Source organism: Lampetra planeri, chromosome 15, assembly GCF_965212315.1.
Source record: "Lampetra planeri chromosome 15, kcLamPlan1.2.h2, whole genome shotgun sequence".
Classification (NCBI taxonomy): Eukaryota; Metazoa; Chordata; class Hyperoartia; order Petromyzontiformes; family Petromyzontidae; genus Lampetra; species Lampetra planeri.
In genome coordinates this window covers 316,071-343,708 of record NC_136121.1, presented here as the reverse complement: position 1 = coordinate 343,708, position 27,638 = coordinate 316,071, and the positions used below count along the sequence as shown (strand labels likewise).

General features: G+C 53.2%; 1 protein-coding gene across 1 annotated transcript in view; it reads right to left on the bottom strand.

Annotated features, from left to right (window-relative positions):
- Positions 1-27,638, bottom strand: part of LOC144722567 (endothelin-converting enzyme 2-like) — a 61,038-nt gene that overhangs the window by 18,314 nt on the left and 15,086 nt on the right. Inside the window, exons 5-11 of the mRNA XM_078600747.1 lie at positions 25,503-25,649; positions 23,851-23,916; positions 13,262-13,432; positions 6,918-7,057; positions 5,279-5,393; positions 4,029-4,136; positions 1,050-1,148 (exon numbers count right to left, since the gene is read on the bottom strand). Coding sequence (XP_078456873.1) covers positions 1,050-1,148; positions 4,029-4,136; positions 5,279-5,393; positions 6,918-7,057; positions 13,262-13,432; positions 23,851-23,916; positions 25,503-25,649 — 846 coding nt within the window. The remainder of the gene's footprint in view (positions 1-1,049; positions 1,149-4,028; positions 4,137-5,278; positions 5,394-6,917; positions 7,058-13,261; positions 13,433-23,850; positions 23,917-25,502; positions 25,650-27,638) is intronic.

The following is a 27,638-nucleotide window of genomic DNA, read 5'->3' as shown; positions in this document are numbered from 1 at the left end:
CAAAATGCATAGATATCATTCCACTCTTTGGTGGTGGTGGTGGCAAGCCACGTCTACAGAACAACGTTTATTCTGGGCTGTTCACCTTGAACGTTTAGCCACTTAAACAAATTTGAAGGCGAACATTTTAGAGCAATTTGAAATGTGGTTTTCCTCAGGGCCAATTAGCACAATTGGCTACGTACGGTATGAAATAAGTTCAGCATACATACGTACAATGTAATTGCTGTTGAACAGACCAGATTGGTTTAACAAACTTCATAATGTAGGAGTCACTGCTACGAATCAAGGAATTTGATTGGATAACATTGGTGACCATGGCAATATGTTGGATATGTTTCCACAGCACGTAAAAAGACAATTCTTCAGAACTTTTCTTGCTAAAAGTGCCCAACGTATACTGGAACTACCAACACAGCTCCATTGACATCGTGCCGGGCCTCTTACAGAGCAATGCCTAAATGAAACACGTAGAAACGACAACACCGCCCCCAAGAATGGTCGCACCAAGTTTACTCAAAGTAGTGGGATACGTATAAACAAGGGGAGTCGGACCGGGCGGTGCGGCTCCATGACACTTTTCAAGGTGAAATTAGAAGACGTTTTCTGACAGTGGGATTGGAAAAAGGAAGGAGGAACTCGAGAATGAAACGTAACAAGCCAGCGTGGCCGGGAGGAGAACGAGTTTAGTAGCTCACTGCGACCTCCGGCTTAGAGACAACGGCCACGGCTGACGGCGAGCGACGTCACACGCCGTCGTTTTAACACGGGTGCCGCGTTAAGCGTCACGACTCAAAGCGCACCCTGCTACGACATCTACGCCCGTTGCAACGGCGAGTGGGGCCGCATTATTCGCAGTGTGGTCACGTCACTCATAGCCACGCAAAGAGAGAAAGAGAGCTACTCGTAGGCGTTAGACAAGCTCTTTGCCGAACTCTCCTTAGACTCACAGATAACGCACGGAATCGCCACTCCACTGCGGCCTGGGGGTAGTGGGGGAGTTGCGTCGTCCAAGCTCCGACACAAACACCGAGGATCACACAAACTACCTTCTCCTTCGCGGCAAGCCGAGTCTTGTTGTCCATCCAGGGTAGGTGATCCAGATTATCTTTAAAGGCGTCCTTCATATTCTTGATCATGTTCTTCACCTAAGCCACGCAAGACACCGTATATTAAATGGTACAAAATACAAACGTCCATAGCAGAGATGGTACCGACGTCTCTCTTAGACAATGATGCTTAATTGGACTGTTGGGAGGTCATTACCTTTACCTTTAATCAAAAATGAACATTTCGATTTAAAGCTTTCGTGACTGGAGGGATTCATCTTCTTGGTTATTTCGGTAAAGTCACGTAGAATGGAAATAATAAAAAAAACATTATTTAATTATGTTTTATTTTTATTATTTTATTATTTCCATTCTACGTGACTTTACCGAAAGAACCAAGAAGACAAAAATGAACAATCACACGTTTCAAAGGCTTTCCGTATATATTCTACGTTTTGTATTAAACTTTTCAGAAACGTTTATTGACAACTTATAAAGTTACTCCTTATGAATAAATGTTCAAGTAACATTTTAAATTATATGTCAAAGGCCACGGAGATAACGTGGATCCTATTCAACGTGCGGGGAGAATTGTGATGAACATTGCACCTGATGATGATGATGAGTCATCTCAACTTTTTATACGGCGCCAGCGCTGCACAGGAGTCGCTCCCTCTCAACGGGAGAGGGCAACAGCAGCAGCAGCAGCCACGCAGTGAGCCGATGTTACCAACAAGTGCCCAAGCTCTGCGGTCCCCTTTATACGAACGTGTTTTCAGCCAATTAATGAGTGTCTACGTGTGGGAGGAAACCAAATCACCCAGAGATAACCCACGCGTGCTCGGAAACAACACAGATGTGGACAGAGATTAGTTGACACTTGCTGTCCCAGGTGTTCCTAGAACAGGCAGGGTACAGCATCTACTAGATTCACAAACATTTGTGCAATGGTCCACCAGCCCTCTCTACCTCCAGAGCTGGGTTACAGGCCACGTGCAGAGCCACCACCTTTGAGCTCACATGAGCTTCAGTTTTTTTCACGGGAATGTATTTAAAACAATGTGATAATTTAATGCATTAATGTATAGCCTCGCTGCTCGTGTGCGGTTGTGAGGTCTGTACATGTGGCTGTGTCAGTGTTCAGGGCAGGATTGTTCTCCGATAATGATTCGTGAATGTTTTACACGTTTGCGTCACAATTACACCTTGCCACCATGTCACGGTTTACTGCTGGTGTAAAACATAGCTCAACTCACCTTCTCATATGGACTGACATGTGTTTTACAGCTATAATTGTAAACTAAAGTAAACCATGTTTTACTTTACCAGGTAAGGCCCAGTTAGTGGTGTAGCTCTTTTGTCAGAAGCGACCTGCTCACAAATGATAGCTCAACGAAGTCACGTGGAAATGTATAGCAGTCAAATACTATGAAGACACGTTGATTCTAAATGTGGAAGGAAAAACCAGAGGACTCAGAGAAAAATCCATGCGACCACAGGGAGAACATGCACATTCCAAATATAAAGGCATCAGGGTCGGGATCGAACCCACGACCTCCTCCATACCCTACGCCCTTGTATGTTTACATACGAGTACAATCATCACTATTAATACATCGATGTTTCTGTAACATCATTTTCATTTTGCTATGAATAGCGATTAAAAGTAATTTGCCCAAGACAACTTTTTACAGGATAAAAAAAAAATACATGTAATTTATCATTGTGTTTGCACTGTTTTGGATTTACAATATTTTTAATAGAGAGTTGTTTTTGCCCTGATTCCTCTTTGCTTGATTGCTGCATTTTATATTTTATCCATTTCGTTTTTGTAATTTTGGTGCCCCAGGTTGCGCTTGCAAATGGAACTCCTTTCCTGTTCTCTTGAGTTCCCATCTGGCTCAACAAAAATCTACTTGAGAGGCGACATGCAAAGCTGGAGACTGAAACTGGGAGTAACGCAGTTGCAGAAAATGCCAAAGATAAGGCAAAGTCACCGCAGGTCCACTTATCAGATGACCACGTCCTTTGAATAAATAATCGCTCTGGAATCTTTGGAGACGTATTTCAACAGGACCTGTATCCATGCCATATTTAACATTTCTGCAACTGTATGATCAAGCAAGGAAAACGTAAGCACACGATTTGCTCCGTGCAACAATGGTGGCAGAGGGCTCGATCATTGATAAAGTCTAAAGTTAAAATTTTAATCAATTTCGACTGAAAAATAAGAGTAAGCTCCTTCAACCACAACTGAATTTTCTCACAGCGCTATGACATCCTTCCTACACAGTGGCGGCTCCTGCAAAATCTCTCAGGGGGGGCAAATGTCTGGATGATTGATAAGGATAAGGTCCACCCATGCAATGGATAAATTAACAGCTTAAGCATGTAAAGGCAACTTCACTTCTTTAATATTAATGAAAAATAAAGTGACTCTTACAATACATCTTGGTTGTTTCTATACTCACTATTAAAACAAACCACTCAGGTTTATTTTATTAAAGATTCCACTAGGTGGCGACAAATTATATTGTTGGATGAAACGTGCTTACGTATGATGACGTAAGCACGTATGATGACGTAAGCACGTTAGGGCGAGCCCTCCCGGAACCCATAGAGAATGCATTGCAGCGCCCCCGTTCGAAAAAAAACATCTTTGAATGTAAGTCTATGGGACCACTCGGGGCGATTCTCAGCTGGAGGGAAATCGCCCAAAAAGAGGTGGTACTCCACAGAACGTAGCATGACGCTGATTGGACTATATCCAGCGGCACAGTGACGGCTAGCGTGACTCTGTGGTTGAATGACATTGGTGGTGCGTCGCCCAATCGCCCTAATGAAGAAACCGCCCCTGTTCCTACATGTGCCGTAGTTCCAATGTTATGACATCCGGAGTATGGCACGCGCTGGAGTTAAGAATGGAACTGCAATTGACAATGGGAGATCTGAACCGCAGAACAAAAGGAGAGCACTTACGTCATCTTTTCTTTTCGCCGTGATTTCTTTCATCGCAAAAATTTCCCCCAGGGCGTAGGTCAAGGACTTGTCTGCCAGATCCATGCAGAACTCCCAGCGGCGCACAGGCTGACAACATCACAATCATCGCACCAAAGCGTCACCCAGCATTTCCGGCCAAATGTGTCTTGAGTCGTTGTCATGCGCGACCATCATTGTGCCAAACATTGCACGTTCGGAGAGTTTAATTGGAAGGGTTGCTCAGTCCATGCTCACTGTTTGCAGCCCACGAGACAAGAATCAATCCGCGGGATCTACATAACATTCATCGCGTCTGGTGCAGCACGCAGCATTACCGCGGCTTCATTACACATCCTAAATGTATGTAAGTATGTTGAACTTCTTTCGCACGTACGGAGCCAACCGTGCTAATCGCAGGTGTGAGAAATGTTTAACGATTGCCGTTCCCTCCTCCACATGAAGACCCTGCAGTAAAACCAATCTCGGTCTACAATCCTATGGCTATCGTCCAGCTTCTCAGTAATATTCTGGATGGCTGCATCTCATCGTCAGAGACTGAATACTTGAACCCATCAAATGGCTCAGCGGCAGAGCGAGCGGCTCACAATCGGGAGGTTGCGAGCTCAAATCCTGGTTGGGAGTTGACTCGGCCCATCATCCTTATGGGGCCTGTAAAATAGCTACCACGTTGTGGGAAAGTCAACAGTGGTTGTCCTGTGAATAGACTTGCACCTTTTATAGGAATGCACAATTTCCACCACTGGCTGAGGGCTGTAAAAACAGGAGATGAGCACTGCCTCCATGCTCACGCTGAGCAGAGAGTCACGTTGCCTCGTCACTCCGCTAGATAAAGGGCCACGCTCATCGTAATCCTCTACCGTCCTGACGATCCAACAAATGTATTATTTTATTTCTCATCTCTGCTCGTGTCAATCAAACGCTTTCCTCAACGAGTCTTCAATTGGAGGGACGCCACAATTTCTGTACACGTGGAGGGCGAACGAGCATTAAACATGAAGTCTTAAACACTGTCTAACTTTGGGTCGCCACCTTATTCACAGAACAAACCCAGACACAGTTCTAAGTCAGCCGAGCTCGAACTTTGCAGTGAAGTTCAACGCGATGCTACCAGATCTCGGTACAATCAATTCCTGCCACCCGAACACAGGCGCCAATTTCCCGGCTTGTCTGGGTCTAACCGCGGCAGGTGTCCACCTGAACACGTCCAAACGTGTTTTGTCTTTATTCACCTCCGTGGTCTCATCAATCGCTTCGGCCATGATGAGGGCGGCCTTCCTAAATCTGTAATCCAAGCTGGGGATCATCTTCTGGATGAGCATCCACAGCGCGTAGTTGGTCAGTGTTCTGTCACCATGGGGAATTCGAGAACATTAATAACGACATGCACCAACCACGACCATCTCAAGCGGCAGCAAGTGACATTAAACGCTACAGCTGTCGGTTTAACGGCGTTAACTTGCAGAAATGTAATTGGTGCATGGCACAAGAACCACACGTAGTGAAGAGATGAGTGAAGCACCGACATTCTGTAAAACATCACGGCCTCTTCCACTGCTCTCTCAGCTCTTCCCCCCGGACCCCTCCACTTTGGAATTCCCTCCCTCCCGTGTTACACTCTTGCCTATTAAAACTTTGATTCGTGCCACTTGTGGCTGGCCGCTGAGCGTTTTGTCAATTTGACATGTGCTCAGCAACTGCGATTTACAAGTTTATATGTCATTAGAGGGTGGTCCCCTTCTGCTGTCCATCAAAAGCACGAAGGCACCACGGTCCCCTGGTGCCCCCTGCAGGTTCTGTCCGGCAGTGACATCGACAACGCTTTTCTGGACAGCAGCAGCATCGGGCCGATCCGACTCGCAAACACACGATGCAGACGGGTGCGAGCGTGGCAACGTGTATTGTGCGTGGGGAGCGGTGGCGTCGCGGTTAGCGCGCTGCGCTACAAACCTGGCCACCCGAGTTCGATTCCCGCTAACGCCCAACACCAGTGACGATTATCTGAACCGGTCCTGGGCCTCCCCTAGGTCGTCTCAGCCTTAAATGAGTACCTGGTGCGGTGTGTAAAAGCATTGCCAATGGAAAGACAAAAATGCGGTCGGGTGTGGTGCTGGGCACCCACCTCCTCTTGTACCGTGCCGGCCTTCATAGGTGCTCGCTAACAGCACTTGCACCAACAGCCTGTTAAGGATTTTTAATTTAATTTAATCTTTTATTTTACTTTTATTAATTTTAATTTTTTACCTACGAGACTTTACCGAAAAAACCTAAGAATATAGCCTGTTAAGGCTATACGGGGGATCTTTGTCTTTGTGTGTGTGTGCACCAGAAGCAGCAGTGTAGTGGTTGGCATACTTTGCCATGGAAGTCAGCGGCCGCTAGTTCGATTCCCGCTCACGGTCAACATTGGTGTCAAATGTCTGAACCGGTCCCGTGGCTTCCCCTCAGTTCGACTCAGCCTCAAATGAGTGTGACGAGCTGCGTCGTTATAAATGTGAGCACTTGAGAGACACACGGGGGCTGCTGGCCCCGCTGTGTGCGTCGTGGTGGTCTTGCGACATTTGACGCGGCAGCCAGTAAAGGGCACACGGGGGGGGGGAACTCTGCCTTTGTCTTGTTGGCCGGACTGATGGTGGCCAGAATGGTGCCAGACGCGTGGGGGCCTGTTGCAGAGCCAGCAGATGGCCACACAACCATGGGTTTCGCAATCAATACCGCGAGCTGTTGAAAACCCGCTCATCGCAAAGATTATCACCACGTACAAATGCCGTGTCTCGAGACTTTTAAACAAGCTGGGTTGTGACAATAACTGTACCAAACACAAGCGCGTGCAAACAGTGACTCCTGCAACGCGGCATACGGTTAACTTACTTGGGGTCAGATTTTTTCACGTAATCGGACAGTTTCTGGAAGTAGGGAATCGAGTCAATGATGAGGGGCTGGGTTTCGTACGTCCCATTGGAGAACAGTCCACTCAGGTACAGGGTCCAGTTGAGGAAGGGAAACTCCTTCTGCAGGAACGGAAACGCACAGCGTCACAACGAGCCCACCCTGCTCCCATGCGCCCAAAAACCGTGCCTTGGACACTCCGCGGACTCGTGGCTCTGACTCACTGAACGTGGCTCTCACCCGCTCCACGTGGCTCTCACCCGCTCCACGTGGCTCTCACCCGCTCCACGTGGCTCTCACTCGCTCCACGTGGCTCTCACCCGCTCCAGGTGGCTCTCACTCGCTCCACGTGGCTCTCACCCGCTCCACGTGGCTCTCACTCGCTCCACGTGGCTCTCACCCGCTCCACGTGGCGCTCACCCGCTCCACGTGGCTCTCACCCGCTCCACGTGGCTCTCACCCGCTCCACGTTGCTCTCACCCGCTCCACGTGGCTTTCACTCGCTCCACGTGCCTCTCACTCGCTCCACGTAGCTCTCACCCGCTCCACGTGGCTCTCACTCACTCCGCGTGCCTCTCACTCACTCCACATGCCTCTCACTCACTCCACGTGGCTCTCACCCACTCCACGTCCCTCTCACTCACTCCCCGTGGCTCTCACCCACTCCACGTACCTCTCACCCACTCCACGTGCCTCTCACTCACCCCACGTGCCTCTCACCCGCTCCACGTGCCTCTCACTCGCTCCACGTGCCTCTCATCCACTCCACGTGCCTCTCACTCACCCCACGTGCCTCTCACCCACTCCGCGTGCCTCTCACTCACTCCCCGTGCCTCTCACTCACCCCACGTGCCTCTCACTCACTCCACATGCCTCTCACCCACTCCCCGTGCCTCTCACCCACTCCACGTGCCTCTCACCCACTCCACGTGCCTCTCACTCACTCCACGTGCCTCTCACCCACTCCACGTGCCTCTCACTCACTCCACGTGGCTCTCACTCACTCCACGTGGCTCTCACCCACTCCACGTCCCTCTCACTCACTCCCCCTGGCTCTCACCCACTCCACGTACCTCTCACCCACTCCACGTGCCTCTCACTCACCCCACGTGCCTCTCGCCCGCTCCACGTGCCTCTCACTCGCTCCACGTGCCTCTCACCCACTCCGCGTGCCTCTCACTCACCCCGCGTGCCTCTCACCCACTCCGCGTGCCTCTCACTCACTCCCCGTGCCTCTCACTCACTCCACATGCCTCTCACCCACTCCACATGCCTCTCACCCACTCCACGTGCCTCTCACCCACTCCACGTGCCTCTTACTCACTCCAGGTGCCTCTCACCCACTCCACGTGCCTCTCACTCACTCCACGTGCCTCTCACTCACTCCACGTGCCTCTCACTCACTCCACGTGCCTCTCACCCACTCCACGTGCCTCTCACTCACTCCACGTGCCTCTCACTCACTCCACGTGCCTCTCACCCACTCCACGTGCCTCTCACTCACTCCACGTGCCTCTCACTCACTGACTCCACGTGCCTCTCACCCACTCCACGTGCCTCTCACTCACTCCACGTGCCTCTCACTCACTCCACGTGCCTCTCACTCACTCCACGTGCCTCTCACTCACCCCACGTGCCTCTCACCCACTCCACGTGCCTCTCACCCACTCCACGTGCCTCTCACCCACTCCACGTGCTTCTCACTCACCCCACGTGCCTCTCACCCACTCCACGTGCCTCTCACTCACCCCACGTGCCTCTCACCCACTCCACGTGCCTCTCACCCACTCCACGTGCCTCTCACCCACTCCACGTGCTTCTCACTCACCCCACGTGCCTCTCACCCACTCCGCGTGCCTCTCACTCACTCCGCGTGCCTCTCACTCACTCCGCGTGCCTCTTACTCACCCCACGTGCCTCTCACTCACCCCACGTACCTCTCACCCACTCCACGTGCCTCTCACTCACTCCACGTGCCTCTCACTCCACGTGCCTCTCACTCACTCCACGTGCCTCTCACTCACTCCACGTGCCTCTCACCCACTCCACGTGCCTCTCACTCACCCCACGTGCCTCTCACCCACTCCACGTGCCTCTCACCTACTCCACGTGCCTCTCACTCACTCCACGTGCCTCTCACTCCACGTGCCTCTCACTCACTCCACGTGCCTCTCACCCACTCCACGTGCCTCTCACCCACTCCACGTGCCTCTCACTCACCCCACGTGCCTCTCACTCACCCCACGTGCCTCTCACTCACTCCACGTGCCTCTCTCCCACTCCACGTGCCTCTCACTCACCCCACGTGCCTCTCACTCACCCCACGTGCCTCTCACTCACTCCACGTGCCTCTCACTCACCCCACGTGCCTCTCACCCACTCCACGTGCCTCTCACTCCCTCCACGTGCCTCTCACCCACTCCACGTGCCTCTCACCCACTCCACGTGCCTCTCACTCACTCCACGTGCCTCTCACTCACTCCACGTGCCTCTCATCCACTCCACGTGCCTCTCACCCACTCCACGTGCCTCTCACTCACCCCACGTGCCTCTCACTCACTCCACGTGCCTCTCACCCACTCCACGTGCCTCTCACCCACTCCACGTGCCTCTCACTCACTCCACGTGCCTCTCACCCACTCCACGTGCCTCTCACTCACCCCACGTGCCTCTCACCCACTCCACGTGCCTCTCACTCACTCCACGTGCCTCTCACTCACCCCACGTGCCTCTCACTCACTCCACGTGCCTCTCACTCACTCCGCGTGCCTCTCACTCACTCCACGTGCCTCTCACTCACTCCACGTGCCTCTCACTCACCCCACGTGCCTCTCACCCACCCCACGTGCCTCTCACTCACCCCACGTGCCTCTCACTCACCCCACGTGCCTCTCACTCACTCCACGTGCCTCTCACTCACCCCACGTGCCTCTCACTCACTCCACATGCCTCTCACCCACTCCCCGTGCCTCTCACCCACTCCACGTGCCTCTCACCCACTCCACGTGCCTCTCACTCACTCCACGTGCCTCTCACCCACTCCACGTGCCTCTCACTCACTCCACGTGGCTCTCACCCACTCCACGTCCCTCTCACTCACTCCCCCTGGCTCTCACCCACTCCACGTACCTCTCACCCACTCCACGTGCCTCTCACTCACCCCACGTGCCTCTCGCCCGCTCCACGTGCCTCTCACTCGCTCCACGTGCCTCTCACCCACTCCGCGTGCCTCTCACTCACCCCGCGTGCCTCTCACCCACTCCGCGTGCCTCTCACTCACTCCCCGTGCCTCTCACTCACTCCACATGCCTCTCACCCACTCCACATGCCTCTCACCCACTCCACGTGCCTCTCACCCACTCCACGTGCCTCTTACTCACTCCAGGTGCCTCTCACCCACTCCACGTGCCTCTCACTCACTCCACGTGCCTCTCACTCACTCCACGTGCCTCTCACTCACTCCACGTGCCTCTCACCCACTCCACGTGCCTCTCACTCACTCCACGTGCCTCTCACTCACTCCACGTGCCTCTCACCCACTCCACGTGCCTCTCACTCACTCCACGTGCCTCTCACTCACTGACTCCACGTGCCTCTCACCCACTCCACGTGCCTCTCACTCACTCCACGTGCCTCTCACTCACTCCACGTGCCTCTCACTCACTCCACGTGCCTCTCACTCACCCCACGTGCCTCTCACCCACTCCACGTGCCTCTCACCCACTCCACGTGCCTCTCACCCACTCCACGTGCTTCTCACTCACCCCACGTGCCTCTCACCCACTCCACGTGCCTCTCACTCACCCCACGTGCCTCTCACCCACTCCACGTGCCTCTCACCCACTCCACGTGCCTCTCACCCACTCCACGTGCTTCTCACTCACCCCACGTGCCTCTCACCCACTCCACGTGCCTCTCACTCACTCCGCGTGCCTCTCACTCACTCCGCGTGCCTCTTACTCACCCCACGTGCCTCTCACTCACCCCACGTACCTCTCACCCACTCCACGTGCCTCTCACTCACTCCACGTGCCTCTCACTCCACGTGCCTCTCACTCACTCCACGTGCCTCTCACTCACTCCACGTGCCTCTCACCCACTCCACGTGCCTCTCACTCACCCCACGTGCCTCTCACCCACTCCACGTGCCTCTCACCTACTCCACGTGCCTCTCACTCACTCCACGTGCCTCTCACTCCACGTGCCTCTCACTCACTCCACGTGCCTCTCACCCACTCCACGTGCCTCTCACCCACTCCACGTGCCTCTCACTCACCCCACGTGCCTCTCACTCACCCCACGTGCCTCTCACTCACTCCACGTGCCTCTCTCCCACTCCACGTGCCTCTCACTCACCCCACGTGCCTCTCACTCACCCCACGTGCCTCTCACTCACTCCACGTGCCTCTCACTCACCCCACGTGCCTCTCACCCACTCCACGTGCCTCTCACTCCCTCCACGTGCCTCTCACCCACTCCACGTGCCTCTCACCCACTCCACGTGCCTCTCACTCACTCCACGTGCCTCTCACTCACTCCACGTGCCTCTCATCCACTCCACGTGCCTCTCACCCACTCCACGTGCCTCTCACTCACCCCACGTGCCTCTCACTCACTCCACGTGCCTCTCACCCACTCCACGTGCCTCTCACCCACTCCACGTGCCTCTCACTCACTCCACGTGCCTCTCACCCACTCCACGTGCCTCTCACTCACCCCACGTGCCTCTCACCCACTCCACGTGCCTCTCACTCACTCCACGTGCCTCTCACTCACCCCACGTGCCTCTCACTCACTCCACGTGCCTCTCACTCACTCCGCGTGCCTCTCACTCACTCCACGTGCCTCTCACTCACTCCACGTGCCTCTCACTCACCCCACGTGCCTCTCACCCACCCCACGTGCCTCTCACTCACCCCACGTGCCTCTCACTCACTCCACGTGCCTCTCACTCACCCCACGTGCCTCTCACTCACTCCACGTGCCTCTCACTCACTCCACGTGCCTCTCACTCACTCCACGTGCCTCTCACTCACCCCACGTGCCTCTCACCCACCCCACGTGCCTCTCACTCACCCCACGTGCCTCTCACTCACTCCACGTGCCTCTCACTCACTCCACGTGCCTCTCACCCACCCCACGTGCCTCTCACTCACCCCACGTGCCTCTCACTCACTCCACGTGCCTCTCACCCACCCCACGTGCCTCTCACTCACTCCGCATGCCTCTCACCCGCTCCGCGTGCCTCTCACTCACCCCACGTGCCTCTCACTCACTCCGCATGCCTCTCACCCGCTCCGCGTGCCTCTCACCCACCCCACGTGCCTCTCACTCACTCCGCGTGCCTTTCACCCGCTCCGCGTGGCTTGTGCTGGTCTAGGTTCTGCCCCCCTCTGCGATAGCGGGACAGTGTCCGTGTCGGGCCGCATGACTGAGTTTTGGCCTATGTTGACAAGTTGTCTCCCCTTACTGATTGAACCATGAGGGGATTAAAGTTTTAAATTTAATTTGTTAAGGGCAAATTTATTCTTCAAAGGACGTAATCATCCTGTAAGTAGACAACTTATTCTTAGCACTCTGTCAACTTCGTTACCCTGGTGTCAGTCTACAGTTTGCATGTCAAGTTTTCAAAGTGAAGTTTGTGTAACCAGGCGATGACCCAAGAAGGGAGCAGGTTAGGAGCCTCGCTCGCAGGAACGGCCTGAGGTTACCATGAAGACAAAGACGCGATCACGGGCGGTGCTCAGCGCAGAACGTGCACGCGGGTTGGGGTGCGCGCGATCCCGCGAGCGTTTGTCGTGTTAGATCCCTAAATCAAGCCAAGCCAAACTCTCGTTATCGTGGAAAATGACCGATAACTGGATAACATCTCGTGTGCAAATCTTCGTATCCTCCAATATACGTATGTGTGTTGAACTTCCACTGTCCAAGCTGAGTTAAACATCGTTACAAACCTCCACGACCCGTGTATACGTTTACCCTGTTCGTCCCTGCTCTTGTCGTTATCCATAATTTTGCAGTAACGGCAAGGACACACGAGCCAGCAACAAACAGCACAGCCAAAGTTGTACTCGAGAAGAGATATCGCTCTCTTTGAATTGAGCAAGGTTATACGAGCTTGGGAATTGAGACGATGGGAGATTTGTGGGCAACGGCATTAATCGGGGTTCTGCAGGGGCCCGTGGGGCAGAGAGGGGGGCTGAGTTCTCTGGACCCGGTCACCTAGGAGACAATCACACTGCCAATGGAGAGGTTTCCACGTTGCAATAAAAAGAACAGTGGGGGATCGCGGTGTCTCTGTTCCTAGTCGAGAGTGTGCAACATACCTGTAATTCATTAATGGTCCTGTTCACGGAGCCTTCAACCTTGGAGTCAGGTATTATCTCGGCCAAATCCTGTTCAAATGCCAGCACCTTCTCCATTTCTGCGCATGATGAATTTCCTCCACCCAGCAGCCTTGTCACACGCATCATGTACTCTTTGTATGCAGGCAGTATCTTGCAAAGGAAATAATGTGCCAAAGGTTAATCACGATTATGCATTCCAACGGCAGCTCTTAATGAGAAGAATGCACGAGTCTACACACCCAGTATTCAAATTTCATATAGTCCCTAATGAGAGAACACCTCTCGACTCTGTACAGAGAGTAGTGTGCCTATTCATCTCAGGGAGAGAGGCTGCCAGTGACAGGCAATGGGACACAACTCCTGGACTTGAACTGGAGCAGGGGAAATGAGCGACCTCCCACTTGAGTGAAGGTTGAGACAGAGAGCTTTGGCTGCTGGAGAAGAGAGCTACAGTAATAGAGAGGAGAGCGAGATGAGATGGCAGAGGTAGGGGAGTGTAAGGAGGAGAGTAGAGTCAGATGAGAGGTAGGGGAGTGTAAGGAGGGGAGTAGAATCAGATGAGAGGTAGGGGAGTGTGTGGAGGGGAGTAGTCAGATGAAAGGTAGGGGAGTGTAAGGAGGGGAGTAGAGTCAGATGAGAGGTAGGGGAGTGTGTGGAGGGGAGTAGTCAGATGAGAGGTAGGGGAGTGTAAGGTGGGGAGTAGAGTCAGATGAGAGGTAGGGGAGTGTGTGGAGGGGAGTAGTAAGATGAGAGGTAGGGGAGTGTAAGGAGGGGAGTAGAGTCAGATGAGAGGTAGGGGAGTGTGTGGAGGGGAGTAGTTAGATGAGAGGTAGGGGAGTGTAAGGAGGGGAGTAGAGTCAGATGAGAGGTAGGGGAGTGCATTGAGGGAAGTAGAGTCAGATGAGAGGTAGGGGAGTGTGTGGAGGGGAGTAGAGTCAGATGAGAGGTAGGGGAGTGTAAGGAGGGGAGTAGAGTGAGATGAGAGGTAGGGGAGTGTAAGGAGGGGAGTAGAGTGAGATGAGAGGTAGGGGAGTGTAAGGAGGGGAGTAGAGTGAGATGAGAGGTAGGGGAGTGTAAGGAGGAAAGTAGAGTGAGATGAGAGGTAGGCGAGTGTAAGGAGGGGAGTAGAGTCAGATGAGAGGTAGGGGAGCGTAAGGAGGGAAGTAGAGTCAGATGAGAGGGAGGGGAGTGTGTGGAGGGAAGTAGAGTCAGATGAGAGGTAGGGGAGTGTGTGGAGGGAAGTAGAGTCAGATGAGAGGTAGGGGAGTGTAAGGAGGGGAGTAGAGTGAGATGAGAGGTAGGGGAGTGTAAGGAGGGGAGTAGAGTCAAATGAGAGGTAGGGGAGTGTAAGGAGGGGAGTAGAGTCAGATGAGAGGTAGGGGAGTGTAAGGAGGTGTAGTGACAGAGAAAGGTCACTACTGTGTCGGCCCGTACGAAGGCTGGGGGCCCCAAGGGGGTGCCTGGGGGGTCACGTGGTGGAGGGATCCGGACCCTCCCAGAGGTGGGGGAAGTGAGGCGTGTCCTGGGAAGGGAGGCGTGGCCTGAAGAGAGCCAGCCACGCCGGGGCGGAGCCAGCGACGCAAAACCAAATATAAGCGTGGTGTGAACGCAGAGCGAGGCTGCTGTTGTACTGTACTCCAAAGTGAAGACATCATCGGTCGTCAAGTCCCGAGTCGTCGTCCTGGGCCAGGCAGGCCGTTGCCTGCCTGGTCCAGTCTGTGTCGTGTTCCAGAGTGTTAGTGAGTTGAGGAAGGTGGTCACCACCTTATGTACAGTGTTATATTACTTGCCGTTTAATAAATAGTGTTGCCTCCAAGCTGCGTGTGTGTGCACCTAATTTGAACCTACTACATTTGGTGTAGAAGTGGTCATCGAACTTTCGCTGATTAATTTGAAGAAGCTGTACCCTTCGCTGCCATGGTGTAAAAGCTGGCAGCGGAGTGCAAGACCCAACCGGAGGTGCGGATGGACGGTGTGGGTTGCACCTGGCCTCTCCCTGCGACGACCACGGAGTCTGGGGCCCCGGGGATGTGCCCCGGGGGATGGGCGACTGCAGCCTGCATGGGAGGAGGCTGCGAGCCCGGGCTGGTCGCCATCGACGGCGAGTTGGAGCGACGTCGCTCGTCAACTCGACCAGCTGCTGGTGGCAAGGGAGTGGCCGGGTGTTGGTGAGTGATGGCGAAATTGCAAGATGACGCAGCTGTGGCGTTCGCGCCATTTCGGCGGTGCCGGCGTTCCTGCCATTTCACTGCGGCGGCGTTCTCGCCAGTTTCACAGCGCCGGCGTTCCCGCCATTTGCACCATGCCGGCGGTTCCCGCCATTTTTTTACGTGCCAGCGTTCCCGCGGCGACGGCGTTCCCGCCATTTCAACGTGTGGGCGTTCCCACACTTCCCACAGCGGCGTTCCCGCCATTTTCACCGCGGCAGTGTTTTCGCGATGGCGGCGTTCCCGCCTTTTGCGCCTTGTGTGCTGCGCCGGCCTGGCGGCGCGTTGCTGCAGCCCTGTGATTACGGGCCTCCCTCCCCACATTGAAGTAAGAAGAGCGGGGGAGGGCATCGGTGGTGAGAGCGAGAGGGGCCCGTGATTGAAGAGAGGGTTTCGACGTTGGAGACACTGCTGGGAGGGACTTTTTCAGTTTGACTCTCCGGTTTTGTGTTCCTCGCGGACGGTTAAATACGGCGTCGAGATCGGTATCTTCTGGGTGTAGTTAATGATTAATTCGTTGTTAGTGTCCCGAGCTCCGTTGATATCCTGTATGTTGCCGTGATAATGACTCGTGTTGTTACATCGTTTTGTTGCGAAATCGCCATTGTTATTGTGTATACTGTATGGAGTTTCGCTCGTGATTGTCACGTGTAACTGTAGGAAACTTTGATCGTCATTGTTGCCAAGGTACAGACCGTATGGAGCTTTGCTTGGAATTGTTAACAGTGTAGGGACTGTTGGGTACTTGCTTGTGATTATTTACTATGTACGGATTGTCTGGAGTAGTGATTGTGTGTGTTGCCATGTGGGGACTGGATGGAGCATTGCGCCAAACGATTTACTGTACGAATTTCGTATACTGCATATACTGTATTAATCAATTCGGCGATTCTTGGGGTTTGTGTATAGTTTTTTGCTCTCAAAATTCGAATGCCCTGAGTCCCATGGTTAATGTTGAAGGGGATTTAGAAATGACAGGTTCGGTTTGTTTCAAACTCGCTGGTTGGTTCCTGTCCGTTGTTGTACAGATGATGTCTTTTGTGCGGGAATGCTCCTTGTGTTCTATATGGATCAGGGGTGCGTTTCCGTTAATTGCCGTCAAATTGCGTTGCTCTCTCCACTCGGTTGGTACAGCTGCATGCTGCAATGCGAGTCTCGGAGATGATGTGTACGGATACGGGATGTGAGGTGTATTGTTGTGACCATTGAATATTCGGGATCGTCACAAATTGTGCGTACCTGTTCGGCATTGGATCAGTTCTGTGGGGGATCATAATTCAAATTGTATGTGTTGTGATGGTGTTAAATTGCGATGGTGACATGCTGCCAGGAATTTGGAATTGTGCTGCTGGTTGTCACCTATCTTGGGGCGCAGGTCCTGACCAGGATGGCCCAGTGAGTGTTGCGTGTCTAACATGAACGTTGTGGTCCCGTCATGCTATGGCTGACGGCTTGACCTGACAGCCCGGAGATTGAAACACTCCGTGGTATGTCTAGCCTAGTGGGCTGTGCGCTCACAGGGCTCGGAGAGTGTGGTCCCGTCATGCAATGGCTGACGGCTTGACCTGACAGCCCGGAGATTGAAACACTCCGTGGTATGTCTAGCCTAGTGGGCTGTGCGCTCACATGGCTCGGAGAGTGTGGTCCCGTCATGCAATGGCTGACGGCTTGACCTGACAGCCCGGAGATCGAGACACTCCGTGGCTTGTCTAGCCTAGTGGGCTGTGCGCTCACATGGCTCAGAGAGTGTGGTCCCGTCATGCAATGGCTGATGGCTTGACCTGACAGCCCGGAGATCGAGACACTCCGTGGCTTGTCTAGCCTAGTGGGCTGTGCGCTCACATGGCTCAGAGAGTGTGGTCCCGTCATGCTGTCTTGACAGCTTGACCTGACAGCCCGGAGATCGAGACACTCCGTGGCTTGTCTAGCCAAGTGGGCTGTGCGCTCACATGGCTCAGAGAGTGTGGTCCCATCATGCTGTGTCTGATGGCTTGACCTGACGGCCCGGAGAGTGAGACACTCGGAGGTGCGTTGAAACAGTGGGCTGGAGATTCGTAAGGTTCAGGTGGAGTTGTCCTGTTATGTTGGGACTGTATCCCACAGTTGTTAGGGTGCATGTTGTGCAATGAGTGAACGATGGGTCGTCTCAGCTCGGTCGGTACAGCTATATGCTGCGATGCGAGTCTTCGAGAGAGACTGGCTCGTCTCAGCTCGGTCGGTACAGCTATATGCTGCGATGCGAGTCTTGGAGAGAGACTGGGTCGTCTCAGCTCGGTCGGTACAGCTATATGCTGCGATGCGAGTCTTGGAGAGAGACTGGGTTAAAATCCCCCCGATATGGCCGACGCGTGCTACTGGTTGTGACGCCACGTCGGAAAGGCGGGGGGGTGCTAACGGGTGACTGTCATTGCATGCGTGATTCTAACGGGGGGGGGGGGGGGGGGCTGTGCTGGAGCGTAAGTGGGTTAGCCAGTTTTCATGTATAATTGTTGTTAATTCCCCGTTTTCTATGCGGTTCCCTTTTACCCTCGTCGATTCTGTATATATTACGTGATTGTATTTCTTATCGGTCGCCGGTCATTTATTGATGTTGTTGGTTCGGAGGCACACCTTTTCGATGTTTCACAGTTGTGTTACAGCCCGGGACGGCTGTGTGTTTATACAGGGGGGGGTGATGTAGTGACAGAGAAAGGTCACTACTGTGTCGGCCCGTACGAAGGCTGGGGGCCCCAAGGGGGTGCCTGGGGGGTCACGTGGTGGAGGGATCCGGACCCTCCCAGAGGTGGGGGAAGTGAGGCGTGTCCTGGGAAGGGAGGCGTGGCCTGAAGAGAGCCAGCCACGCCGGGGCGGAGCCAGCGACGCAAAACCAAATATAAGCGTGGTGTGAACGCAGAGCGAGGCTGCTGTTGTACTGTACTCCAAAGTGAAGACATCATCGGTCGTCAAGTCCCGAGTCGTCGTCCTGGGCCAGGCAGGCCGTTGCCTGCCTGGTCCAGTCTGTGTCGTGTTCCAGAGTGTTAGTGAGTTGAGGAAGGTGGTCACCACCTTATGTACAGTGTTATATTACTTGCCGTTTAATAAATAGTGTTGCCTCCAAGCTGCGTGTGTGTGCACCTAATTCGGTCTTACTACAGAGGGAAGTAGAGTCAGATGAGAGGTAGGGGAGTGTGTGGAGGGGAGTAGAGTGAGATGAGAGGTAGGGGAGTGTAAGGAGGGGAGTAGAGTGAGATGAGAGGTAGGGGAGTGTGTGGAGGGGAGTAGTCAGATGAGAGGTAGGGGAGTGTAAGGTGGGGAGTAGTCAGATGAGAGGTAGGGGAGTGTAAGGTGGGGAGTAGTCAGATGAGAGGTAGGGGAGTGTAAGGTGGGGAGTAGAGTCAGATGAGAGGTAGGGGAGTGCATGGAGGGAAGTAGAGTCAGATGAGAGGTAGGGGAGTGTAAGGAGGGGAGTAGAGTGAGATGAGAGGTAGGGGAATGCGTGGAGGGAAGTAGAGTGAGATGAGAGGTAGGGGAGTGTAAGGAGGGGAGTAGAGTGAGATGAGAGGTAGGGGAGTGTAAGGAGGGGAGTAGAGTGAGATGAGAGGTAGGGGAGTGTAAGGAGGGGAGTAGAGTCAGATGAGAGGTAGGGGAGCGTAAGGAGGGAAGTAGAGTCAGATGAGAGGTAGGGGAGTGTAAGGAGGGAAGTAGAGTCAGATGAGAGGTAGGGGAGTGTGTGGAGGGGAGTAGAGTGAGATGAGAGGTAGGGGAGTGTGTGGAGGGGAGTAGTCAGATGAGAGGTAGGGGAGTGTAAGGTGGGGAGTAGTCAGATGAGAGGTAGGGGAGTGTAAGGTGGGGAGTAGAGTCAGATGAGAGGTAGGGGAGTGTAAGGAGGGGAGTAGAGTGAGATGAGAGGTAGGGGAATGCGTGGAGGGAAGTAGAGTGAGATGAGAGGTAGGGGAGTGTAAGGAGGGGAGTAGAGTGAGATGAGAGGTAGGGGAGTGTAAGGAGGGGAGTAGAGTGAGATGAGAGGTAGGGGAGTGTAAGGAGGGGAGTAGAGTCAGATGAGAGGTAGGGGAGTGCGTGGAGGGGAGAAGAGTCAGATGAGAGGTAGGGGAGTGTAAGGAGGGGAGTAGAGTGAGATGAGAGGTAGGGGAATGCGTGGAGGGAAGTAGAGTGAGATGAGAGGTAGGGGAGTGTAAGGAGGGGAGTAGAGTGAGATGAGAGGTAGGGGAGTGTAAGGAGGGGAGTAGAGTGAGATGAGAGGTAGGGGAGTGTAAGGAGGGGAGTAGAGTCAGATGAGAGGTAGGGGAGTGTATGGAGGGGAGTAGAGTGAGATGAGAGGTAGGGGAGTGTAAGGAGGGGAGTAGAGTGAGATGAGAGGTAGGGGAGTGTAAGGAGGGGAGTAGAGTGAGATGAGAGGTAGGGGAGTGTATGGAGGGGAGTAGAGTGAGATGAGAGGTAGGGGAGTGTAAGGAGGGTGTAGAGTGAGATGAGAGGTAGGGGAGTGTAAGGAGGGGAGTAGAGTGAGATGAGAGGTAGGGGAGTGTATGGAGGGGAGTAGAGTCAGATGAGAGGTAGGGGAGTGTAAGGAGGGGAGTAGAGTGAGATGAGAGGTAGGGGAGTGTAAGGAGGGGAGTAGAGTGAGATGAGAGGTAGGGGAGTGTAAGGAGGGGAGTAGAGTCAGATGAGAGGTAGGGGAGTGTAAGGAGGGGAGTAGAGTGAGATGAGAGGTAGGGGAGTGTGTGGAGGGAAGTAGAGTCAGATGAGAGGTAGGGGAGTGTAAGAAGGGGAGTAGAGTCAGATGAGAGGTAGGGGAGTGTGTGGAGGGGAGTAGTCAGATGAGAGGTAGGGGAGTGTAAGGTGGGGAGTAGAGTCAGATGAGAGGTAGGGGAGTGTAAGGAGGGGAGTAGAGTGAGATGAGAGGTAGGGGAATGCGTGGAGGGAAGTAGAGTGAGATGAGAGGTAGGGGAGTGCGTGGATGGGAGTAGAGTCAGATGAGAGGTAGGGGAGTGTAAGGAGGGGTGTAGAGTGAGATGAGAGGTAGGGGAGTGTAAGGAGGGGAGTAGAGTGAGATGAGAGGTAGGGGAGTGTAAGGAGGGAAGTAGAGTCAGATGAGAGGTAGGGGAGTGTAAGGAGGGAAGTAGAGTCAGATGAGAGGGAGGGGAGTGTGTGGAGGGAAGTAGAGTCAGATGAGAGGTAGGGGAGTGTAAGGAGGGGAGTAGAGTGAGATGAGAGGTAGGGGAGTGTAAGGAGGGGAGTAGAGTCAGATGAGAGGTAGGGGAGTGTAAGGAGGGAAGTAGAGCCAGATGAGAGGTAGGGGAGTGTGTGGAGGGGAGTAGAGTGAGATGAGAGGTAGGGGAGTGTAAGGAGGGGAGTAGAGTGAGATGAGAGGTAGGGGAGTGTGTGGAGGGGAGTAGTCAGATGAGAGGTAGGGGAGTGTAAGGTGGGGAGTAGTCAGATGAGAGGTAGGGGAGTGTAAGGTGGGGAGTAGAGTCAGATGAGAGGTAGGGGAGTGCATGGAGGGAAGTAGAGTCAGATGAGAGGTAGGGGAGTGTAAGGAGGGGAGTAGAGTGAGATGAGAGGTAGGGGAATGCGTGGAGGGAAGTAGAGTGAGATGAGAGGTAGGGGAGTGTAAGGAGGGGAGTAGAGTGAGATGAGAGGTAGGGGAGTGTAAGGAGGGGAGTAGAGTGAGATGAGAGGTAGGGGAGTGTAAGGAGGGGAGTAGATTCAGATGAGAGGTAGGGGAGTGTAAGGAGGGAAGTAGAGTCAGATGAGAGGTAGGGGAGTGTGTGGAGGGTAGTAGAGTGAGATGAGAGGTAGGGGAGTGTGTGGAGGGGAGTAGTCAGATGAGAGGTAGGGGAGTGTAAGGTGGGGAGTAGAGTCAGATGAGAGGTAGGGGAGTGCGTGGAGGGGAGAAGAGTCAGATGAGAGGTAGGGGAGTGTAAGGAGGGGAGTAGAGTGAGATGAGAGGTAGGGGAGTGTAAGGAGGGGAGTAGAGTCAGATGAGAGGTAGGGGAGTGTATGGAGGGAAGTAGAGTGAGATGAGAGGTAGGGGAGTGTAAGGAGGGGAGTAGAGTGAGATGAGAGGTAGGGGAGTGTAAGGAGGGGAGTAGAGTGAGATGAGAGGTAGGGGAGTGTATGGAGGGGAGTAGAGTGAGATGAGAGGTAGGGGAGTGTAAGGAGGGGAGTAGTGTCAGATGAGAGGTAGGGGAGTGTAAGGAGTGGAGTAGTCAGATGAGAGGTAGGGGAGTGTAAGGAGGGGAGTAGAGTGAGATGAGAGGTAGGGGAGTGTAAGGAGGGGAGTAGAGTCAAATGAGAGGTAGGGAAGTGTAAGGAGGGGAGTAGAGTGAGATGAGAGGTAGGGGAATGCGTGGAGGGAAGTAGAGTGAGATGAGAGGTAGGGGAGTGTAAGGAGGGGAGTAGAGTGAGATGAGAGGTAGGGGAGTGTAAGGAGGGGAGTAGAGTGAGATGAGAGGTAGGGGAGTGTAAGGAGGGGAGTAGAGGCAGATGAGAGGTAGGGGAGTGTGTGGAGGGGAGTAGAGTGAGATGAGAGGTAGGGGAGTGTGTGGAGGGAAGTAGAGTCAGATGAGAGGTAGGGGAGTGTATGGAGGGGAGTAGAGTCAGATGAGAGGTAGGGGAGTGTGTGGAGGAGAGTAGAGTGAGATGAGAGGTAGGGGAGTGTATGGAGGGGAGTAGAGTGAGATGAGAGGTAGGGGAGTGTGTGGAGGGGAGTAGAGTGAGATGAGAGGTAGGGGAGTGTGTGGAGGGGAGTAGTCAGATGAGAGGTAGGGGAGTGTAAGGTGGGGAGTAGTCAGATGAGAGGTAGGGGAGTGTAAGGAGGGAAGTAGAGTCAGATGAGAGGTAGGGGAGTGCGTGGATGGGAGTAGAGTCAGATGAGAGGTAGGGGAGTGTAAGGAGGGGTGTAGAGTGAGATGAGAGGTAGGGGAGTGTAAGGAGGGGAGTAGAGTGAGATGAGAGGTAGGGGAGTGTAAGGAGGGAAGTAGAGTCAGATGAGAGGTAGGGGAGTGTAAGGAGGGAAGTAGAGTGAGATGAGAGGTAGGGGAGTGTAAGGAGGGGAGTAGAGTGAGATGAGAGGTAGGGGAGTGTAAGGAGGGGAGTAGAGTGAGATGAGAGGTAGGGGAGTGTAAGGAGGGAAGTAGAGTCAGATGAGAGGTAGGGGAGTGTAAGGTGGGGAGTAGTCAGATGAGAGGTAGGGGAGTGTAAGGTGGGGAGTAGAGTCAGATGAGAGGTAGGGGAGTGCATGGAGGGAAGTAAAGTCAGATGAGAGGTAGGGGAGTGCGTGGAGGGGAGTAGAGTGAGATGAGCGGTAGGGGAGTGTAATGAGGGGAGTAGAGTGAGATGAGAGGTAGGGGAATGCGTGGAGGGAAGTAGAGTGAGATGAGAGGTAGGGGAGTGTAAGGAGGGGAGTAAAGTGAGATGAGAGGTAGGGGAGTGTAAGGAGGGGAGTAGAGTCAGATGAGAGGTAGGGGAGTGTGTGGAGGGGAGTAGTCAGATGAGAGGTAGGGGAGTGTAAGGTGGGGAGTAGAGTGAGATGAGAGGTAGGGGAATGCGTGGAGGGAAGTAGAGTGAGATGAGAGGTAGGGGAGTGTAAGGAGGGGAGTAGAGTGAGATGAGAGGTAGGGGAGTGTAAGGAGGGGAGTAGTGTGAGATGAGAGGTAGGGGAGTGTGTGGAGGGAAGTAGAGTCAGATGAGAGGTAGGGGAGTGTGTGGAGGGGAGTAGAGTGAGATGAGAGGTAGGGGAGTGTGTGGAGGGGAGTAGAGTGAGATGAGAGGTAGGGAAGTGTGTGGAGGGGAGTAGAGTGAGATAAGAGGTAGGGGAGTGCATGGAGGGGAGTAGAGTGAGATGAGAGGTAGGGGAGTGTGTGGAGGGGAGTAGAGTGAGATGAGAGGTAGGGGAGTGTATGGAGGGAAGTAGAGTGAGATGAGAGGTAGGGGAGTGCGTGGAGGGGAGTAGAGTGAGATGAGAGGTAGGGGAGTGTATGGAGGGGAGTAGAGTGAGATGAGAGGTAGGGGAGTGTGTGGAGGGGAGTAGAGTGAGATGAGAGGTAGGGGAGTGCATGGAGGGGAGTAGAGTGAGATGAGAGGTAGGGGAGTGTATGGAGGGGAGTAGAGTGAGATGAGAGGTAGGGAAGTGTGTGGAGGGGAGTAGAGTGAGATAAGAGGTAGGGGAGTGCATGGAGGGGAGTAGAGTGATATGAGAGGTAGGGGAGTGTAGGGAGGGAAGTAGAGTCAGATGAGAGGTAGGGGAGTGCGTGGAGGGGAGTAGAGTGAGATAAGAGGCAAGGGAGTGCGTGGAGGGGAGTACAGTGAGATAAGGGGGAGAGTCCGTGGGGTATCTTGAATCAGCATTTCACCATAGCTTACCTTGTTCGTTTTCACGGGATTATTGGAGTAATAAAGTGATGGCAGACTCAACTTGGGTGGAGAAAGCTGAAAGCCGGTAAGAGAACACATTCACGTGAGTGAAATGTTACAGTTTGCTCATATTTTGCAAAGTTAAAACATCCTAATAAATAATTTAACAAATTTCAACTCAGCCTGAAAGCATTTAGACATTAGCCCTCTTTGTCTGTCTGTCCATCCATCTGAGGCTGAGGGACACGATAAATCTAGTTAAGTATGTAAATAAGTTGTGTTGCTATTAAGGAGTTACCAGATAAAATAAATAAATCTAATAATTAATCACTAATCACCCATCATCATCGGGCTTAGTCTGATGTTGATGGGTGACTGAAGCTTAACCCGATCTTGCCCAGATTCTCTTGCGCAGGCAAGGCAGGCCTGTTCTCTGGAGGTATTCTACCTCAACTGCGTTCATGCTTAAAATACATTTAAAAATAATATCACGTTATCGTGTGTGACATCATCTTGTAACAAGTGACATGATAATTAACGTATTAATTTAATGGACATATTGGTAACTACCATGGTATTTGTGCTCATGAAATGCATTCATCTATTCCTCTCCTGATCACGTGAATTTAAATGAAAGACGACAATTTCTCCCACATGGCAGTGTTAGTTGTGTTTAAGGTGACACAAAACCACGTAACAGGTGAAGCCACCCAGAATAAGCACCTCATTTGAGACACAAAATAACGCACAACTTCTGGCTTTGACATTCCTCTTCAAAGACACTGGTGGAACCATCATCCGTATCAGAACATCAAGAGGCCGATGTGCACATCTTCTTCATAATTGGAGAATTAAGGGCAAGCCACAGTAGTGTGATTGTGGCCATGCAGCCCAAACAATGGACCATATAATAAACCGTTGTGGTCGATACTCCTTCAACGGAGAACAACAAAACTACACAAACTCTCTCCTGAAAAGCCTTCGTGGCCAGCACACGTTGACATTGCCATCGAGCTCCTGAACATCTTGCTGCCATCATTCACAAGACTGACTCTTTGCTCTTATCCACACTGATCCCAACCACCATGCTACAGCTCACAACAACTCACACACTCAACAACAACAACCGGCATTTTCCACTAAGTGGCGGTGACATCACCACGGCGCCTGTGCCAGGCTATGTGCACGTTAAGGCCACGTGAAGTGTCGAACACCCGCTGGCAGGTCACGGGGCAGACCCAGGTTCCATTGACTGAGATGACTGGCCGATGCATCACCTGTACCCCCTATTGTGCCAACTTGCTGTGTTTTAGCCACCCGGTGCTCGGCTCGTTGTTGTGAGCATCGCTGCTCCGCCCGTGACTGCCTCCAACTGCCCAGTAGCAGGCCAGCCTAAATGTTTATAATCGGTGAAAATGTTCCAATAGGGGGGGAGTCCATGTTTCGCAAACATAGAGAAGGGAGGGCATGATCGTGGCCGAGAAGACACACTCACTCACACACTCACTCACCCACCCACTGTTTACAGCTGGGTGCTTGACGTTTCGTCTTTCATGCTCAGACTGAGTTAAAAAAAGTTGTCGGCATATGAATATTGGGTTGGCTCTCATACATAATGGTGATATTTTGAACAAAAATCTCATCGCAGCTGACAGACCTACCTTGATGTAAAACATTTCTGGGCTGTCAATCCCAGGAACAACATCAATGTCGAAGAGGGCTGGAGACAAGAACTTGCGCGACAAATGTGTCATCAGCTCCGTCAGATGCAGGTGACTCGAGTTGCCCAGAACACCCCAGCCACCAAACTGCAACCGCACACAACCAGCCGACATGAACAGTGTGGCAGCAGATTCACAACCAGCCGACATGAACAGTGTGGCAGCAGATTCACAACCAGCCGACATGAACAGTGTGGCAGCAGATTCACAACCAGCCGACATGAATAGTGTGGCAGGAGATTCACAACCAGCCGACATGAACAGTGTGGCAGGAGATTCACAACCAGCCGACATGAACAGTGTGGCAGGAGATTCACAACCAGCCGACATGAACAGTGTGGCAGCAGATTCACAACCAGCCGACGTGAACAGTGTGGCAGCAGATTCACAACCAGCCGACATGAACAGTGTGGCAGCAGATTCACAACCAGCCGACGTGAACAGTGTGGCAGCAGATTCACAACCAGCCGACGTGAACAGTGTGGCAGGAGATTCACAACCAGCCGACATGAACAGTGTGGCAGGAGATTCACAACCAGCCGACATGAACAGTGTGGCAGCAGATTCACAACCAGCCGACATGAACAGTGTGGCAGGAGATTCACAACCAGCCGACATGAACAGTGTGGCAGCAGATTCACAACCAGCCAACATGAACAGTGTGGCAGGAGATTCACAACCAGCCGACATGAACAGTGTGGCAGCAGATTCACAACCAGCCGACGTGAACAGTGTGGCAGGAGATTCACAACCAGCCGACGTGAACAGTGTGGCAGGAGATTCACAACCAGCCGACATGAACAGTGTGGCAGGAGATTCACAACCAGCCGACGTGATCAGTGTGGCAGGAGATTCACAACCAGCCGACATGAACAGTGTGGCAGGAGATTCACAACCAGCCGACATGAACAGTGTGGCAGCAGATTCACAACCAGCCGACATGAACAGTGTGGCAGGAGATTCACAACCAGCCGACATGAACAGTGTGGCAGGAGATTCACAACCAGCCGACATGAACAGTGTGGCAGCAGATTCACAACCAGCCGACATGAACAGTGTGGCAGCAGATTCACAACCAGCCGACATGAACAGTGTGGCAGCAGATTCACAACCAGCCGACGTGAACAGTGTGGCAGGAGATTCACAACCAGCCGACGTGAACAGTGTGGCAGCAGATTCACAACCAGCCGACATGAACAGTGTGGCAGCAGATTCACAACCAGCCGACATGAACAGTGTGGCAGGAGATTCACAACCAGCCGACATGAACAGTGTGGCAGGAGATTCACAACCAGCCGACATGAACAGTGTGGCAGCAGATTCACAACCAGCCGACATGAACAGTGTGGCAGCAGATTCACAACCAGCCGACATGAACAGTGTGGCAGCAGATTCACAACCAGCCGACGTGAACAGTGTGGCAGGAGATTCACAACCAGCCGACGTGAACAGTGTGGCAGCAGATTCACAACCAGCCGACATGAACAGTGTGGCAGCAGATTCACAACCAGCCGACATGAACAGTGTGGCAGGAGATTCACAACCAGCCGACGTGAACAGTGTGGCAGGAGATTCACAACCAGCCGACATGAATAGTGTGGCAGGAGATTCACAACCAGCCGACATGAACAGTGTGGCAGGAGATTCACAACCAGCCGACATGAACAGTGTGGCAGGAGATTCACAACCAGCCGACATGAACAGTGTGGCAGCAGATTCACAACCAGCCGACATGAACAGTGTGGCAGCAGATTCACAACCAGCCGACATGAACAGTGTGGCAGCAGATTCACAACCAGCCGACGTGAACAGTGTGGCAGGAGATTCACAACCAGCCGACATGAACAGTGTGGCAGCAGATTCACAACCAGCCGACATGAACAGTGTGGCAGCAGATTCACAACCAGCCGACATGAACAGTGTGGCAGGAGATTCACAACCAGCCGACGTGAACAGTGTGGCAGGAGATTCACAACCAGCCGACATGAACAGTGTGGCAGCAGATTCACAACCAGCCAACATGAACAGTGTGGCAGGAGATTCACAACCAGCCGACATGAACAGTGTGGCAGCAGA